General features: G+C 44.4%; 1 protein-coding gene across 3 annotated transcripts in view; it reads left to right on the plus strand.

Moving 5' to 3' along the window:
• The window catches only part of TOPAZ1 (testis and ovary specific PAZ domain containing 1), a 379,149-nt gene extending 362,384 nt beyond the window's left edge, over positions 1-16,765 (plus strand). For all 3 annotated transcript variants that reach the window (XM_029589384.1, XM_029589385.1, XM_029589387.1), the window contains 2 exons: positions 4,637-4,820; positions 16,467-16,765. In XM_029589384.1, the coding sequence (XP_029445244.1) occupies positions 4,637-4,820; positions 16,467-16,680 (398 nt within the window). In that variant the 3' untranslated portion in view covers positions 16,681-16,765. The remainder of the gene's footprint in view (positions 1-4,636; positions 4,821-16,466) is intronic.
• Positions 16,766-19,870: the final 3,105 nt, after the last annotated feature.

Here is a 19,870-nt window from a genome sequence, read left to right on the forward strand (position 1 = left end):
CAAAACGTGAGGAAAGGTTTATACATATTGAAGGCATTTCAATCTAACACATATAATAGAACTAAGTAATAACAGACGATCAACCAGGATAACCCTATTAATTATTGTTTAGAGTTTCAGCTATTTCACTTGGGGAGCCATCATTAGTTTCTGTAACTTGTTTTTCCATTATAAATCTATGCAAGTGGGATGGTTGAAAAAAACAATATTTCACCTTATTATATAAAATATCACACTTACATGGTTACCTTAACTTAAATGTGAGAAATTCCTTCCTCCTATTCTGAGTTTCCTTTGTTACATCAGGAAACATTCTCACTTCCATCTGGCAAAAGTTTTCTTTAATATTACGAAAAAAGAGTTTCTGAACCCACTCTTTATCCGTTTTCAATAAAAAAGATAATATCATAGTAGCAGGTTGAGCTTCTTCTACACCAGTAGATTCAAGAATATCAGTAATATTCAACGGTTTCAAAGATTGATAATGATCTTCTTTTACAGGTGATTTTTTCATAGAAGGTAAATAATATACTTGAGATAATGGGGGTAACGCTTGTTGTGGAATTTTTAAAAACTCTAATGCAAATTTGTTCCACATTTCCTTAGCTGACAAACTTGCCAATTTAGGAAAATTTATCAATCTTAAATTGTTACTCCTTAATTGGTTTTCCAAGTTCTCCATTTTTCTCGTCAAGAATTGATTTTCTTTCATTATTAACCCATTTTGATTGGTTAATTTTTTTATTTCTTGAAAATTCCTTCCAATTACTAAATCTCTCTTTTTATCATCACTGATTATTTTATTCACTTTTATTTCTATCTTTTCCATATTTTTAACTATTGGTTTTAGTTGGAGAGAAACATTTTTATCTAGGACAACAAGCGTTTCCCATATGACCTCTAATGAAAATGTTTGTGGTCTCACAATAGGTATCATTTCAAATTTCTCACTTTCAAAAACAGATTCTTGAGATAACTCCCCTCTCATAGCTGCTTCTTCTAACCCACTAGAGTTCCTAGTTTCTTCTGCTACGGGAACCTCAGATGTTTACAGAGTAACCTTTACGTCGTCACACTTTCTCATGAATAACATAGAGTTCTCTGTAGATTCAGATCTTGAAGTAGCAGGGTTTTCGGGAGGTACTCTACAATCCGGGGATAAAGAGATTTCAAGGTCACGAAGGTTTGCATTGCCTTCTTGCATTCCCTCAAGCGATAATCCACCCGGAATTAAGGGAATCCTTCTGATATGGGTATCCATAGGGCCCAGTATCGGACTAGCTAGTTCCCCTTCAGTAACAATTCTCTCTCTCGCCCTTCGTTTCTGGGCGGAGTGGGGCATAATAATTAAAGAAGACAATCAAAAGGAAAAAAGGAGGGGACTTAGCTGAGTTGATCGTCTCTCCTGTTTCCTCACGTGGGGTCTTTGAGGATAAAGAGCCTTTTATCAACAAAAGAAATGTTCCTGGATTCCCTGCGAAGCCCGGCAAAGCCTGAAAACCGCGCGCCCCTTAGGCACGCGCCGGCGTCGGCTGCGCGCCGCAAACAGCCCGATGTTATAGGGCTGTTTCCGGGTCTGCCCTCAGCGTCAGGAAGGTCACGTGACTGAAGAAAAGCTTCGGGGCACTGAGGCTCCTCTTACCCCGGCAAATGTAATAGGCAGTCCTCCCCTCTCGACCCATAGGGAGAGTGTTAACAGCCCGATGTTATAGGGCTGTTTCCGGGTCTGCCCTCAGCATCAGGAAGGTCACGTGACTGAAGAAAAGCTTCGGGGCACTGAGGCTTCTCTTACCCCGGCAAATGTGATAGGCAGTCCTCCCCTCTCGACCCCTATCAAGTATATTTTAATATGCATAACAATTTTTTCTCTAAAAAAAACCTCTCAAAGTTTTTCCTCAAAAATACATAAAATTTAACTGTTTGAAAGTAGGTGGTTGGTGGTTTATTAGTGTGAAAGCCACAGTAACCTGGATGGTACTGATTTGGGCAGTGTATGAAACTACCACCTTCTGCTTTAAACTTTTTTTCTTTAATATTTTCAAGATTTTTAAAGTTGAGGGGCGTGGAGTAAGTTTTTTGTAATTCAGATAACACTCCTAGTTGGTGGAGAGTTGTGAGATTGATGATACAAATCGAGACAGACCTGCTAAAAAAGTAGCATTCCTTCTGAAGCCAATAACAGCTCATGCTGCAAAATCCAGTGCGTAGTCAAAGAACATCCTCTTCATCAAATGTTCAGTACATTCCTTAATAGATATATAAATGAGAAGATGTAGAAGAAACATGAAATACTTTATACCATGGTTCACTTAATGAGGCAGATGAGCCAAATTATGAAGGATTAAAAGTGAAACAAGAGGCATCAAAGCATGCTGCGTCCGTCGCTGCTCGACGCCCTCACTCCGCCCTCTTTACCTCTGTGGCGACTCCCTCCGGGTCTTATGGACGGCTGGCTGCCGCGGCTTCTCCATGCCGTTTCCCTCCGGCGTCCCCGGACCGGATCAATGTTGCAGATCCGCCATGTTGCCTGATGACCTAGGGGGCACTCCATGAAGTTAGCATGGGGCACATTTAAAACTAATCAGAGAAAGTTCTTTTTTACTTAACGCACAATTAAACTCTGGAATTTGTTGCCAGAGGATGTGGTTAGTGCAGTTAGTATAGCGGTGTTTAAAAAAGGATTGGATAAGTTCTTGGAGGAGAAGTCCATTACCTGCTCTTAAGTTCACTTAGAGAATAGCCACTGCCATTAGCAATGGTTACATGGAATAGACTTAGTTTTTGGGTACTTGCCAGGTTCTTATGGCCTGGATTGGCCACTGTTGGAAACAGGATGCTGGGCTTCATGGACCCTTGGTCTGACCCAGTATGGCATTTTCTTATGTTCTTATGTTCTTAAGTACCAGCAAAGGCGCAAACCTCAGGGGCGTCCCCCTAAGATGACGTCACCCGCTTCCAATATTTAAAGGTCTCTAAATCACTATCTAATCGAGTTAGCAAGGGGATTGCTTTGGCTTTACTCCCAAGCTACTCTGCCTCCTTGGACTTACCAGAGGTACCCGCTCCTCAGGGGCCTCGCACTTTTCTTTACTTTCAGATTACAGATAGGAACTGGTACTCGCTCCTCGAGGGCCCATGTTCCTGGACATTCTGAAGATTCTCTACTGCCTGGAAGCTATCGCTGCTATAAACAATTGTGAGTTACCATCGCTCTCTCGGAGCTTTTCCTGGAAACAGGTACTCGCTCCTTGAGGGCCTAAACCTTTCCAGCTCCTGAGCTTCCTTGAGACCTTATGTGAGTTTTGTCATCTAGTTCTATTCATGAACCTTGTCTACTCTACCTACTCACTTTCTACAGTTTCTCAACAGCTCAGCCATCCTGGATCGCGGTTCCAGTGCCTGAGGGCCTGCAGCCCTGCCGGGCACATCAGCTCACTACTGCCACCTCTGGTGGTTTCCAAAACCTGTTTAATAAAATAACTAATGTGTGTCTGTCTCCATACTCAAGCCTAGCCGGTGGTCCCTCTCGGGATATCCTCCCGGGGGCGTGGTCATCTGCCACCGGCCCAGGGATTCACCACTACTATCTCAGATTCATAACAGTTTGCTAACTACCAGCATAGCGGAATATAACAGAATCTGAGACACTACAAGATAGCTGACTCCTTCTTCTTAGGAGCCATTCATTCAGATTGCTCTTCCCATCTACGCCCAGCTTTCTTAACATATATAACAGATTGCTACTCCTCACGGAGCTTTCACTACAGATTGCTAACTCAGCAGCCTAACTAACAGCAGATTTATTACACATGTATTATACCTACCTTGAGAGTCTGACTGCAATGCAGAAATCAAGTCTAAAAAAAAAAACAACTTAATAAAAGAATAAATAAATCCTTTAAGGAATGCTGTAATAGTCCTGTCTGTACCATTAAACCTCTTCCACATGTAACCAAAGGAGGAACAGAATGTTCCTTAATTGTTTGGAATCTATTAATTATTGGAGCAATTTACAAAAACGGTTCACCTAGATAAAAGTATGCACATTGTTCCTCAATACATTTACTTTTGTCTGCATTGAGTGGATGTATTGCCCTATGGCAGGAATCAGGCGGGAATGCATCATCATGCATAGTTTTTGCATTTTCAAAACTCTGTGTATGTTTTTTTCAGTAAAGGCAGGTGCAGATGGTTGTGAGTACTTTCTCCCAGGACAGTCTTCAAAGAGAGATAATATTCCTACTTTTCCATTGAAAACTGGTGCAAAGCCTGCTTTGCATCAAAACGCAGTTTTGGAAATTGCCTCATGGAATGTCAAGATGGTAGATAAGTTTGATGATTGGGAGGAAATAATGCAGTCTACATTAATATTCTACATTTTTCAGTGGCTAAGTGTGGAATGTTGCTACATTCTTGGATGAAGTTGTTTTAGCTCTGTCAAGTGCAGTTCTGGGCGCCTATAGCATGGGGTTATTGGGGAGGAGAAAAGGAAAGTCATAGAAAAAGATGGGTTGGAATCCTACATGGAATGGTTTAACTTTCCATCATGTTAATGTTCTATATTTGCTATTTGTGAGGGTCATAATTTAAAAAGCAAACTCATTTAGTCAGTGCACTTTACCTGATTTTCTTTCAGGTGCTCTATCATTGGGAATCTATCCACCACTGGAGGGAAATTTGTACCGTAAAATTTTACATATTCCTTCTTACATGTCTGAGATTGAGATGCTGCTGGCAACTGAAATTTTCATGGTTTCAAATGCAAGTAATATACAGAGTCCTGGTGGTTCCAGTCAGACATTTCAAATTGTTCTGAAAAGGTTAGTGTGAGATCTTTGTATATTGTTTTTCATAAATTTGCATTCATCCAGATGTGTATTTGTATAGATGTTTGCTGCTTATTTTTTTAATGAGAAGAAAGCTTTTGTGTGCATTTGTCCTGGCTGATAGTTCTGTTTTTGGATATGTTTCTTTATGCCTTCTGATTCAAGATGGTCTGAGGATACATACAGTAGGCATTTCTTAGTTATAATTGATTCTACTGAAACAGATGCTACCTCTACTAGAATTGTTTAATTCCTGACTCAGATTCTATGATTTGTTTCAGAATATATTCCTTCATCCTTTGAGGACTCATTTCTGTTTTAATATGCTCTTCAAATTTAGTCTCTAAGGAAGGCAAGCTACTTGGAGTACAACTTTCAAAACCATTTATGTAGATAAATAGCTATTTGAAAACTGGCTTCTCACAGGACAAGCAGGATGGTAATCCTCACAAATGGGTGACATCAGGATGTAGCCCAATCACGAAAAACTTCCGTCAAAGTTTCCAGAACTTTGACTGCCCCTTCTGAGCATGCCCAGCATGGCACTAACCCTGCAGCCAGCACGGAATTACTAAAAGTTAATTGCCCCACAGGGGTCCCCCCTCTAAATTTTCTCAGTCCGCGGTACTCCGGTAAGTTTATACCTGTTTTTCCATCGATTACTGTCGAGTTTGACCCTCGCGGCCTACTGGCTGTCGACCATACCGCGGCTCGATTTTTTGCCATGGCGTTGGGATTTCGTCTGTGCCTGGACTGTACCCACACCATGCCTATCACAGACCCCCATAAAGTCTGTGTAATGTGCCTAGGACGTGAGCATGATGTCTTGACCTGCACCAAATGTGCCTTAATGACACCAAAGAGTCGCAAGGCAGAATGGAGAAGATGGAACTTCTCTTCCATGCTCAAACCCCGACTCCATCTATCGCATTGACGTCGTCGCAACCGGCACGTCAACTTCGCGCCAGCATCAACCACCTCCCGGTGACAGACCGCCATCGATGACTTCTCGGCCATCGACACCCTCCACTCCCCCTCAGGATCGAGGGGATCGCAGGGAGAAACATCGCCATCAACACCGTAAGACTTGGACCATCGAGGGAGCGAAATCATCGACCTCGCCATCGTCTGAGCCGCTGTCGAAGAGACCCCATCCAGGAAAGGCACCGACCATTCCTGTGACAGAGTCCCTGAGGCAACCCTCACCTGATCGGGCATCGGGAGCCGCGACTCCGCCTTTAACGGTGGTCCCTCCGGCTGTGCCTCTGCCTCCTTCTTCTGTCCGGAGCCGGGGTTGATTGCTCCAGGTCTCCAAGAAGAACTGGACCGTATGGTTCAGGAGGCCATCGACAAGGCGATGCAACGTCTTCAGGTTCCTCCTACACCGGCACTATCTGTGGAACCGATCATCGACCCGATTCCGGCAGCACTGGCACCGCTGCTATCCAGGATGGAAGTGCTTATGAGTACTTTTCCTCTGATGGTTCCCGGGGCTCCGATGCCCTCCCCATTGACTGTGTCATCGGGAGGAGAAACACCGTTCCGTTTATCTCCATCGGGAGTTCTGCCTCAGCCATCTATGCCAATACGTCCCTTGCCACCGACCCATCCATCGATGCCGATACGTCCATCAGCGCCACCGAGTCATCCATCGATGCCTGCACCGGTGCCTTTGAAGCCATCATCGGTACCTCCGATAATTCCTCCAATTCCCTCGGAGCCTAGACTGGGACCTTCAGGTTTACAACCACTCTGACCCCCTCTAGTTCCTAGAGGAGCAGGTGCTGATCCTTATGACACTTGGGATGATGACACTTCATCAGACACCGATGATTTACCTTCACCACCTTCACACACTAAGAGTAGGAAGCGTTCCCCTCCAGAGGACCTCTCCTTTATAAACTTTGTGAAGGAAATGTCTGAATTGGTCCCCTTCCAATTGCAGACTGAACAGGATGATAGGCACCAGATGATGGAATTGCTCCAATTCCTGGATGCCCCCAAGGTAATCACATCTATACCCATCCATCAGGTCCTTCTTGATCTCCTCAAGAAGAACTGGGAACATCCTGGATCAGTTGCTCCAGTACACAGGAAAGCTGACACTACCTATTTGGTACAATCAGCCCCAGGTTTTCAAAAATCTCAGCTTCATCACCACTCGGTCGTTGTAAAGTCTGCACAAAAAAGGGCAAAGAGGTCAAAGCCTCACTCATCTGTTCCTCCTGGAAAGGAACAGAAGTTCCTAGACAACATTGGTCGCCGAGTATTCCAAGGGGCCATGCTCATCTCCCGAATTGCTGCCTATCAGCTTTATATGACCCAATATAACGGTCATTTTTAAGCAGATACAGGACTTCTCAGACTCCCTGCCTCAACAATTTCAAGAACAATTACAAACCCTAGTCAACAAGGGTTTTGAGGCAGGCAAGCATGAAATTAGAACATTTTATGACATTTTTGACACTTCTACCAGAGTGTCTGCAGCTGCCATCTCGGCGAGGCGGTGGGCCTGGCTCAAATCCTCTGACCTTCGCCCGGAAGTACAAGACCGGTTATCCGACCTGCCTTGTGTCGGAGATAATGTGTTTGGTGAGCAGAGTCAACAGACGGTAGCAGAATTAAAAGACCATCATGAGACCCTAAGACAGCTCTCTTTGATGCCTTCTGACTTCTCCTCAAAACAGCCCTTCAGAAAGGACTCTAAGAAGTCGTTCTTCCGTCCAAAGAAGTCTTACCCGCCACCATCCAGATCCCATGCCACGAGACCTTATCAAAAACTGCAGTCTCGTCAAGCCCGTAAACAAAAACCACAAGCAGCTCCTCAACCAGGACCTGCTTCAGGTTTTTGACTTCCACTTAAAGAGCAGCAGCCACATTCCTCTGTCGCACATACCAGTGGGAGGTCGATTGTGCCACTTCCACAACATGTGGCATCCAATCACATCCGACCAATGGGTATTGGCAATCATTGCTCAGGGTTACCATCTGAACATTCTCGCCCTGCCACTGGACTTCCCACCTCTACAGACGTGGAGAACGTCCGACCACTCCATTCTTCTGGATCAAGAGGTTTCCCTCCTTCTCCAGTCAAGAACAATAGAACCCATTCCATACTCTCAGTGAGTCCTAGGGTTCCATTCCCGCTACTTCCTAATCCCCAAAAAATCGGGAGATGTTCGTCCTATTTTAGACCTACGGGCCCTCAACAAGTACCTTAAACGAGAAAAGTTCAAGATGGTCACCTTGGGATCGCTTCTACCTCTTCTACAAAGAGGAGACTGGCTCTGCTTTCTGGACCTCCAGGACGCATACACCCACATTGCGATAACTCCAGCACATAGCAAGTACCTGAGGTTTCTAATAGGCCCCAAGCACTATCAATATCGAGTGCTCCCATTCGGCCTAGCGTCTGAGCCACAAATCTTTACCAAATGCCTTGTAGTTGTCGCAGCCTTCCTCAGAACCCAAGGTGTTCACGGCTACCCCTACCTGGACAATTGGTTAATCAGGGCTCCCAATCAGCAATCTGCTCTGTTGTCCCTCAATCTAACCTTACACACTAATTTCGCTAGGATTTCTCGTCAATTACGACAAATCCTACTTAGTCCCATCTCAAACCTTATCATTCATTAGGGCAGACTTGGAACCTTACAGGCAAAGGCTTTCCTACCTCGACAACGAGCATTGACTCTTGCATCCCTTGCTCACCAGCTGCAGTCTCAGCACTCCGCGACTGCACGCCAATTTCTTGTTCTCCTCGGACACATGGTGTCCTCAGTCCATGTCACACCAATGGCTCGCTTGGCCATGAGACTCATGCACTGGACTCTGAGGTCTCAGTGGACTCAAGCTATTCAGCCATTGTCCGCATAACCGACTCACTCTGTCTGTCTCTCGCCTGGTGGAAAAATCAGAGCAATCTCCTCCAGGGATTGCCCTTCCAGGCTGCAAATCCTCAAATCATTCCCACCACCGACGCTTCCAACCTCGGGTGGGGAGCCCATGTAGCCAATCTGCAGACACAAGGCTCTTGGTCTCCAGAGGAAGCCAAACACCAAATAAATTTCCTAGAACTTCAAGCAGTCAGATATGCTCTCAGGGCCTTTCAGGATTGCCTCTCAAATCAAGTCATCCTGATTCAGACGGACAACCAGGTGGCCATGTGGTACATCAACAAACAGGGAAACACAGGCTCCCTTCCTTCTGTGTCAGGAAGCTCCGCAGATTTGGGAGGAAGCTCTCTCCCATTCAATGTCCCTCAGGGCCACCTGGTTAACGGGAGTCGCGTCTTTCAACTGCACAAGTGGTCTCTCAACCCCTCGGTAGCGAACTCTATCTTCCAACAATGGGGATATCCTCGGATAGACCTCTTTGCGTCCCCACAAAACCACAAAGTAGAGAACTACTGCTGTCTCATTCGCAGCAAACACTCTCAACCCAGAGACGCATTCTCCCTCTCTTGGGCAACCGGTCTGCTTTACGCATTCCCTCCACTTCCTCTTCTCTCGAAGACTCTCGTGAAACTACGTCAGGACAAGGGAACCATGATCCTGATAGTTCCTCACTGGCCACACCAAGTGTGATTTCCAATACTTCAGGACCTCTCCATCCGCAGGTACATTCCATTGGGAAAGGACCCGCTTCTGATCACTCAAAACGACGGGTGCCTACGACATCCCAATCTTCAAGCCTTGTCCCTGACGGTATGGATGTTGAAAGGTTAATCCTTCAACCACTTAACCTTTCTGAGCCAGTTTCCCGTGTCTTGATTGCTTCATGGAAGCCTTCCACGAGAAAAGCTTACTTTTACAAATGGAAAAGGTTCACGTCATGGTGCTCTTCTCAGTCCCTTGACCCCTTTTCCTGTCCAATTCTGAAATTTCTGGACTATCTCTGGCAACTATCAGAGTCAGGTCTTAAGACTTCTCCATTAGAATGCATGTCAATGTGGTAGCCGCCTTCCATAAAGGTAGCAGAGATATATCTATATCCGTACACCCCCTTGTAACACGTTTTATGAAGGGCTTGCTCCACATCAAGCCCCTGTTGCGTTCTCCGGCCCCTTCTTGGGACCTTAATCTAGTTCTGGGTCGGCTCATTAAACCACCATTCGAGCCTCTTCACTCTTGTGAACTTCGATATCTCACATGGAAAGTGATTTTCCTTTTGGCTATCACTTCAGCTCACAGAGTTAGTGAATTGCAGGCCCTAGTTACCTCTCCGCCTTGCACTAAACTTCTGCAGGACCGGGCAGTACTCCGCACTCACCCGAAATTCTTACCTAAGGTAGTTCTGGATTTTCATCTAAATCATTCCATCATACTACCTACCTTTTTTCCCAGGCCCCATGCCAACCCAGGAGAACAGGCTCTGCATACCCTTGACTGTAAACGAGCTCTAGCGTTTTACCTAGACCGTACAGTGACCCACAGGGAAAACACTCAATTGTTTGTCTGTTTCCACCCAAACAAGTTAGGGAAGCCTGTGGGTAAGCAGACTCTCTCCTCCTGGTTGGCAGACTGCATATTCTTTTGCTACCAGCAAGCGGGCATTCCATTTCAAGACCGTGTTAAAGCACACTCTGTGAGGGCCATGGCGACTTCAGTAGCACACCTACGATCGGTGCCGCTTCCTGACATCTGCAGGGCTGCCACCTGGAGTTCCCTCCACACTTTTGCAGCCCACTATTGCTTGGACAAAGCCGGAAGACAAGATTCCATCTTTGGCCAGTCTGTCCTTCGTAACCTATTTACAACGTGACGTACCAACACCCTTCTGCCTGCCCGGTGGGGTTCAGGATGCCCTCTACCAAATCCCACCCCAGTTGTTGTGCCTGTGGCACGTCTTTGGGTACATTTGGTGCATGTTCTGACATCCTCAGCTCGGTACTCACCCATATGTGAGGACTACCATCCTGCTTGTCCTGTGAGAAAGCAAATGTTGCTTACCTGTAACAGGTGTTCTCACAGGACAGCATGATGTTAGTCCTCACAAAACCCGCCCGCCGCCCCGCAGTGTTGGGTTCGTAACGTTTTGTTGTTTTATTTTTCGGCACTGCCTGTAGCTTTCAAATAAGACTGAAGGGGGACCCCTGCTGGCTGCAGGGTTAGTGCCATGCTGGGCATGCCCAGTAGTGGCCAGTCAAAGTTCTGGAAACGTTGACAGAAGTTTTCCGTGATTGGGCTCCATCCTGATGATGTCACCCATGTGTGAGGACTAACATCCTGCTGTCCTGTGAGAACACCTGTTATAGGTAAGCAACATTTGCTTTCTCTCATCCAGTGTGCTACAGTGCATGTAGTGTTGACCATGCGTAGCAGCGGCATTCCTCTGGATATATTTTGGGCAGGAACAAGTCTATGCATGTTATTTTCCCTACAAATTATACCCTCATGGGTTCTTTGTACCTGTAATAAGTTTCAAAGAGAGTGTGCGTGTACATTCCGTTTGAAATTTGGTGCAAAGTTCTCCAATTAGAAAAATACCTGTGGACTTCGCACAAAAGTAGTTTGCTGCTTCCATTGTATGCAGCTATATCTGATGCATATTTATTGTGGATATTTTAAGGGTTTTCCTACAGTTACAGATTACCTGACTTATTTAAACAAGATAGATTGCGTCTCAAGTTCATGTAAGGAAGCAAAATGTCTACACATTTTAGAGGTAGATAATAACTCAACCGTCCCAGGTGTGGATGACTTTTGCCTACCCATTAATTTACCACCACCCCCATCCCCCCAACCCCAACTGCTCCTACAGTGTTTGTAAGAGATAGCTGTCCCACCAGTATTCGCAAAGAAGACCTTTATTGGATGGATATGGCTGCAGCATAGGTCAATAGATACAACTTAATTGCATACAACCATTCAATTACAAAACATCAATTACCAATAGCTAACATTCTCAATCCCTAGGAAGACCACGCCCTTGCCAGCTAAATTTCAATTTGCCAAATATTCCATAGGCTCATGTTACAGTAATGTAATGCCATCGGGAGGACAGGGCTGTCAAAGCCTCACCCAATTTTACATATGCCCCACAGTATCATGCTACAGCAGTGTAGTGCTGTTAGGGATGCAGGGCCATCAAAGCCTTGCCCCTCAGGCTATCCTGCTCTTTGATCCTTGATCACCAACGAAGTTCTCTGCAGTGAAACAAGGCCCTGGTCCGTAAAAGAGCAAGAGTTGTTCATTTAGCTTGCCAACAAAATTTTAGGTTGGTACACAGGCCAATCCCGCCCGTCAAAGCCGAAGACTCAACATGCAACTTGTCTCGCTCCTACCCACCGATGCAACGTATAAGCAGAATATCACTTTGTCTGGTATTTTCTGCCCAGCCACCTTTCAAACATTGCATATGCCATGTACCAGAGGATGGGGTCAACCCTGCCACAAGCCCCTCAGTAGTGATACCTCACTTGCCATGGGAAACCCAAAAACCTAGCTGTGGCATGTCATGAACATGTGTAATGCTGTCTAAGCTGTAAGGTCCAACAAGGCTCATGGTCAACAACTTGGGAAGCCAGAAGACTGCTGCAGCTGCATATTGCTGTTGAGATGGAAAACTAAAGGAGGAAACTGCGAATTTGTGCCAACGTATGCAATTGTCATTCAAGAATAGTAACAACATTGCCATACTACTGCAGAGATAGCACAGAGCCTCAGCAACCAAAGGAGGAAAATTGCAGATTATTACCAAGATATGCTATTTCCTCCATTCTGGAATGCTAGGAAATGCTGTATATTGCTCCATACCTGTCCAAGCTCTATCCCGAAACTCAAGGGGTATATATTACACAGATGCGCTGCATGCAGTAATAATCAAAGGGAATATGGTATTCTGAATTGCCTGACCCATAAGGGATTCACCAAGCACACTTCTACCAATTTAGCTGAGTAACACATGTCGCTAAGGGACTAAAGTGAACTCATGCAGAAATTCATGCGCTAAGGAGACCTTAAAGATAAATGGATAATGATGGGTCCATCTTTGAGTGCAAGTTTTGCCAGAACCGCAGGGGCTGATCGACTCTGGCTCAAATATAACCTGGACGCCATCCTGCTGCTTTATTCCCCCTGACACCATTGACCACCAGCCTCATAGCTGCCGCAGGAGATGGGACAGGTATGATTCATCTTGAGATGATTTGCAAGCAACCCCTTTTCCTGATGCTATGGGTAGTATGAGATTCTCACAGAGCTGGCTGCATGTCCCATTGCACCCCTCTCTCCACTGATGTACGCCCAACCTTCCACCCAGACTGAGGCCTGCCACGGTTGGATGTCATGCCAGCCAGGACATCAAATCCTACTTCTTCTGCCATTCTTTTTGCTGCACTGCTGTGGAGGTCCATCTCTGCATGACCTGAAATCAGGTCGACCATGGGCTGCAATCAAGCCGCGAACCAAAAGCCAGGAAGAGGCCAAGAGCATGTAAGTAAGCAGCCCATTCAAGGCAGTGATCTCCCCCACAGGGAAGCACTGCAGGGTGCCCGGAGCTACTGTGGGGATTGAGGCGGGAGAAGGGGTACATGCTACCAATGATAACTCATGCTCTGTCAAGGGAAAGCATGCTTGAGTGAACAGAGGACCACCACAGAATCTAAACAGGTGCACTGTTCACCATTTAGTCCCTTGGAGCAAGGTCCTCTACTCTGGTAATGGCAGGCCCAATAGAGGGTGATCCCTGGTAGAAGAGAATGGGTACATAGGAAGGAAGACCTTACCTGCAAACATGCTGAAAGAAGAGGCTGGTGGGTGGGCTGAAGCTCCTTTAAATCAGGCTTGCCAGCCAGCCACCCAGCTTCTGCCTCCTCCCTTGCTCCAGAGGTGGAGCACCTGTGCCAGATGTGGCCTCCCCCTGAGATAGAGTGAGTTGGCTCCTTTATTATAGTAGCACAAAATATACAATGGTTTTATATATAATGTAGATGTTGTTTTATGGTTTATGGTTTAACAGAGTAAATCATTTTTGTCACAAAGTTATGAAATCCCCTACATCTAGCTCAAAATTAACTTGCACATTTCAAATGCATTGCCAGCAAACTACCAAGCCTAAAGTAGTAATTTAGCCAGGTAGTCTTATGCTGATAAAGAATGCATGAAGATGTCTCAGGGACAGACTCAGGCTCTCTTACTCTTTGCTGCAGTCAGGTCATCCTTTTTGGAGAATCAGGGTCCTGTCTTATCTTGGATGCCAGCCAGCTGGACCTCTGGCAGGCAAACGATAGGTTAACACTACCATCTCAGGGCAGCAGACCAAAAGGGTAGAGAAACCTCTGTGAGCTATGCAGGCAGGGGACCAGGAGCACAGATTGACTTGGCTTCCAAAGGCTTAGGCAAGGATGAGATTGGCAAATACTTCAAAGTTAATGGAAGAGGACTGGGCTGAGCAGAGAGGCCAGTTTTGAAGCTTAGGCTTGAGCTTTGTGAATAGTCTCAGTTGGAAAGTTCATGAGGGTGAAGTTTGCTTGAACAGTAGTGAATGTATAAGTCCAAAGTCTTTTCTTAATCAGTACTTCATACATAAGCATATACATAGGATCCAAAAGTTGATATTGATTGCAGATTACCAAAATCTACTGGCATAGCATTGGTGGGCTTCTGATATGACTTGTTTTAGCTGGTACATATTTACATATTTTGCCGAGCACCACAGGATTGTGCTGGAAATTATGTCAGGAAAGGGGAACTTTTTTCCATTTATGGTGGTTGTGCCCCAAAATCCAACAGCTTTGGAGTTCAATCTCTGCCTGGATTTCAACAATACTGGGTGCTCGCATATTACTCACTTCGTCACAAGCATTGCTGAACGATGAACTTAAAGACAGATCGAAATTTCAGAATTATTTTATTAAGTGCGATGAGATGTGCAATAGCACGTAGTTGGAAAGACATACGGGTACCCACATTGCAAATCATGTAAGCCTCAGTCATGAACATGCATACTCTTGGTCGAATCACTGCTTATAAGAATAAATCGATCCATAATTTTCATAAAGTATGGGGGCGCTATGAACAATGGTTACAAACTAATACTGGTTAACTCGGGGGTGCGTTCTTCTGGTGCTCTAACCTATCTCAGTGTCCTGAACTAGATCCTATATTTTGCAGTGAACCCAGATATATTAGGTGGCTCACTACTGCCTTCGGACTGTTTGGCAGGCATGCATTATTGCTATGATCTATCTTTTATACTCCATACCAACTCTAGTGTCTGTACAAGCTGTCAACCTCTCAGGGGAGGGACGGGACTAAGGGGGGTATACAAATATAATGGCATTTATTTACGATAATGTATTCTTGCAATAGTCATGTAGGTCTAATTCCAGTTGAAATTTTCCACAGTGGATTGCAAAATTGTGTTTAAGTTACTTGCCAATAGATTATTGTCATCCCCCCCCCCCCCCCTTATAGGAACCTATGCAATCTGCAGCCTTCCAGTATTTCTTCTGCTTCAAAAGATGAAATTTTAATGCTTAAGTAACTTCCTGGGGAGAACATAATTTTATTCCATCAAGGGAAATTTGCAAGATGGTCCTCCTTGTATCCTTTCTCAAGACATTACCACTTAGACATTTATGCTAGGGACTCTGTAATCTTTAGTGATGGCATCTTAAGGGCAACCTTAGCAGAGTCCTGGCCAGTCTGAGGGTTGCTTGGGTATATTCCATGCATTTGAACTGGTCAGTGGGACAATAAGGAAGGAAAAAATTGGTCTTACCTAGTAATTTTTTTCCCTGAATTCTATCAAACCAGTCCAGGAACCCACCCAGTATATACTATATCCATTCAACTGATAAAAACTTCTGGACAGAAAAATCTCTCCAGTTGTTTGGGGATTCATGTCAGAGTTTATGTACCGCTTGCTCATTTAGGAGAGAGTGGGAAAGTTAATTGTTTGCTTGATATAGAAAGAGTGGAAGGCTGCAAGATGCACAGGTCTCTAAAAGGAGAAATAATAGTATTCTAGTTCTGTTTCCATCTGCTGGTAGGGGAGCGTAACCCTCAAGAAAAGAAAATTACCAGATAAGGCCAAATTTTTCTATAATGCTTTCCATGAAGTCCAGGACTTTCAAGGAGTGGAAGTCCTGACTACTAGTTTCCATGCTCAAATACAGTCAAACCTGTTTCTTGGTTGAAAGGAGGAACTCAAGATGCATTTTGGATCCAAATCACAAAGTGATGCTGGGCTCAATAATCTAACCCAGCATGTCATATATTATGTTCTTATGAATCTGAGGTTTTCTTCCTTTCTTACTGCTGATCTTTTTTTCTTGCGCATAATCTCCATGCCTTTTCCCAACTATGTCTTCCTGGTATTCTCTTTTTAAGGTCAGCCATTCATTCCATTGTCCTAGTCCCTGTTCACAATTTATATTTCATTTTAGAGTATGGTTGGCATTTTTAGCCATAAATATTTCTAATTCAACACAATTTTAGAAGAATTGTGGCAATATTTCAATAAACCTGTCCTCTGTGTCATTCAGAACCACTTATGGTACTATATGTTATCCTTTATTTGTCAAATCGTAATAGTAGTAAAGGAAGATAAGGTCTCTATGCTTAGGTGATCTACAGTTTACAGAGGGACAGATGTATACAGTGCTTTTCACTGCTTTTCTTTTTGTACTTGCAGATGTGAAGAAGATAAATTGCGGAGTAAAGATGATTATCGTGCGGCAACAGAGAGGCTGATGCTAGCTGTCCGGATATCAACCCCTAAGCTCTTCATTAAGCACATGACAGTGAATGCTGCTATGGAGCAAGTCTATATTTTGGACCATTTTGCTGCTTTAAAATGGCTAAAAGAGAACATGAAGTGGGCTGGAAAAGTCTGGCTTTTTCAGTAAGTTTAGTTGGCAGAAGAACTTTTTTTTCAGGACAGTTAAATAATCATTGTTACATAAATGCAGAAAAAATCAGTAAAGAGAGTTTCCACTACATAAAGAGTCAGTCTTATTAATTTGCAACATCCCTAAGTGTGTAATTTCAGACTTCATGGGAAGGCACGATACCTTGTTTCACTGAGACGAGTTTGCTTTACAGATGGGACATTGAAGCCCGAGTACCGCCTCCCCTTGCTTCCTGTTTAGGCTCCCAGTACTCCTCAATGGAGCTCAGCCTCCTGAAAAATCTAGTACTCCGTGTTTTAAGGGGCTTCCTGGGACTTCTAATCTTTTTTTTCTGCTCTGCCTATACGCTCCTGGGATTGATTTTTATTTTATTTATTTATTTAAAAATGTTTATATACCGCCTTTACAATTCAAAAATTAATCAAAAAGGTTCACAACAAACATACATAATAAATCAATCGAATAAGAAAATAGAATCATAAAAAATACAAAACTAAAAAGACAGTCATGCCCTGCAAAATTAACAAAAGCTAAATTGAATCTGTATTATAGCTCAAAGAAAAAAATTCTTGTGGATTGTGGAGGTCAGCTTCCTCCTGAGTGGATACCTCCTCTCTATCCTCTCCCTGATCATCACACCAACTTCAAAATGTCATCAGGTTAATTATGATTGGTTCTTTATAAAACATTTGAGTGATGCATTTCACAGCCACAGGAAAAGGCTAAACCAACATAACTACACAACCAAAAATTAAATTCAAAAAAGGAATGAAGTTTATTCTTTATATCATACTCTTTGAGACCCAAGAAGTGCAAACAAAAATTAAAAATGTCTTTCACTGTCAACATTTAATCTATGTGGAGCCAGCATCTGAAGATGGAGTATCCATTATTATTCCATTGTGCTCAATAATGGCTCACAATTACCACTTCTCCATTCTAGATGCGCTTGATCCAAACCTGACAAACAGAAATCCTCAAATAGTTGAACTTTGTTTGCAGCACAGCCATCAACCGGAGCCTCGACTTTCTTCATATGAAGACAGTTGCAATGTTCTGTCAACCTGATGCACACCATTGTCAACATCATCCAATCCACATGACAAGTGATCAAATGCACTACAAAAGTGGATTTGCAATGTTAAAAAAAAAAAAAAATCATACCTTTTTATCTGTGGATTGATTTACAGAATGATTAGTCTGTATCTCTAAGGGTCTGAAACAGCAACTGCCACTTTTAAAATATCCCTTCAGAGCAGTATCCCAGTTGGTAGACATGGTGATCTGAACAGTCCTTGAAGCTCTCCTTAACATTACTGCCCCTTGAAAAGGCTATACAAGGGACCCTGTGCAAAATTATAAATACCCAACTCGACAAATACCTTCTGATAATATTGGGGTGAGTATCAAATACTATGAGACACACATCTGTCTAGACTTGAGATAGGCAACTCTTTCATCGCTGCCAATGACGGATTTAGGATTTTGTCCCTCCTAGATGTTAATGGTGCTGATGTGTGTGGCCCCCCCCAGTAGGGTCAGATAATAGAGAGTAGAAGGTCTAAGGCACGGGCCACAGTTTCCTATAGCACTTCAGAGATAGATTATGTGGCAAGACTTAGAAAATTATGAAGCAATTTAGAAAACATGTCCATCTTTTATATTATAAAAATAAAGTAATTTTCCAACCTTGCTTGTGTCTGTATAATTTGCTGGGTGAGAAAATAAGGACTATTGATAAATACAGGTCTTGAGTACTGCATGTGTCAGTTTTTTAAGATATCAACATTGAATTTGCTAAAGATGCATTTGTATTTGTGGCCTCCACTGTATACAAATGCATCTCATGTATATTCTTTAAAGATATCCAAGTTTACCTGACTGACGTTGACTACTCCTGGTTTAGAATTCTTCTGTCTAGATGATAGCTGTAAAAGTAGAGCTTTAATGGAAAACAGAGGTCTCAAAAAATGCCCTCCTTACACATTGTAACGGATAACTCATAGCCAAATAACGAGCCTACACCATGCGCCTCTATCTTAAATTCATATCATCTGAAGATATGTCAGATCCTTAGAAATAACATGGGTAAACTCCTCTTCAACTACATTGAGTGAACACTATAAAATTTCAACAAATTATTTGTCTGGTTTTCAAACATAAATGTCCGAAAAAAGAATACCCTATCATGATTATATTTATTCATGAATTTTATATTCATCTTTTGTGTTTAACCATTGATGAAACATAGAAATGACAACAGAAAACAAACAAATAGTCCATCCAGTCTGCCCAACCAGCTTATGGTAGTATCTGCTGTGCCATATAGGTAAACCCCCTTGCTTATCAGTTTTGCAGACTGTACAAATCAGAGCCCTTGTTGGTTGCTCTTTGAATCCAATTCCCCATTACATCTTGCCGTTCAAGCAAAGAGCAAAGTTGGAGTTGCATCAAAGTATCAGGCTTATTGGTTGAGGGGTGGATTTTCAGAGCCCTGCTCGCCTAAATCTGCCCAAAACCGGGCGGATTTAGGTGAGCAGGGCCCTGCGCGCCGGTAAGCCTATTTTACATAGGCCTACTGGCGCGCGCAGAGCCCCGGGACTCGCGTAAGTCCCGGGGTTTTCGGAGGGGGCGTGTCGGGGGGCGGGCCCGAACCGCGCGGCGTTTTCAGGGCGTGTCAGGAGCGTTCCGGGGGCGGGCCCGGGGGCGTGGCCGCGCCCTCCAGACCCGCCCCCAGGTCGCGTCCCGGCGCGCAGGAGGCCCGCTGACGCGCGGGGATTTACGCCTCCCTCTGGGAGGCGTAAATCCCCCGACAAAGGTAAGGGGGGGGTTTAGACAGGGCCGGGCGGGTGGGTTAGGTAGGGGAAGGGAGAGGAAGGTGAGGGGAGGGCAAAGGAAAGTTCCCTCCGAGGCCGCTCCGATTTCGGAGCAGCCTTGGAGGGAACGGGGGTAGGCTGCGCGGCTCGGCATGCGCCGGCTATACAAAATCCATAGCCTTGCGCGCGCCGATCCAGGTTTTTAGCAGATACGCGCGGCTCCGCGCATATCTACTAAAATCCAGCGTACTTTTGTTTGCGCCTGGAGCGCAAACAAAAGTAGGCTATTCGCGCTCCTTTTAAAATCCGCCCCTAAGGGTAGTAACTGCTGTATCAGCAAGTTACCTCCCATACTTGTTTCCCCAGACCAA

Source organism: Rhinatrema bivittatum, chromosome 2 (assembly GCF_901001135.1).
Source record: "Rhinatrema bivittatum chromosome 2, aRhiBiv1.1, whole genome shotgun sequence".
In the NCBI taxonomy this organism is placed as follows: Eukaryota; Metazoa; Chordata; class Amphibia; order Gymnophiona; family Rhinatrematidae; genus Rhinatrema; species Rhinatrema bivittatum.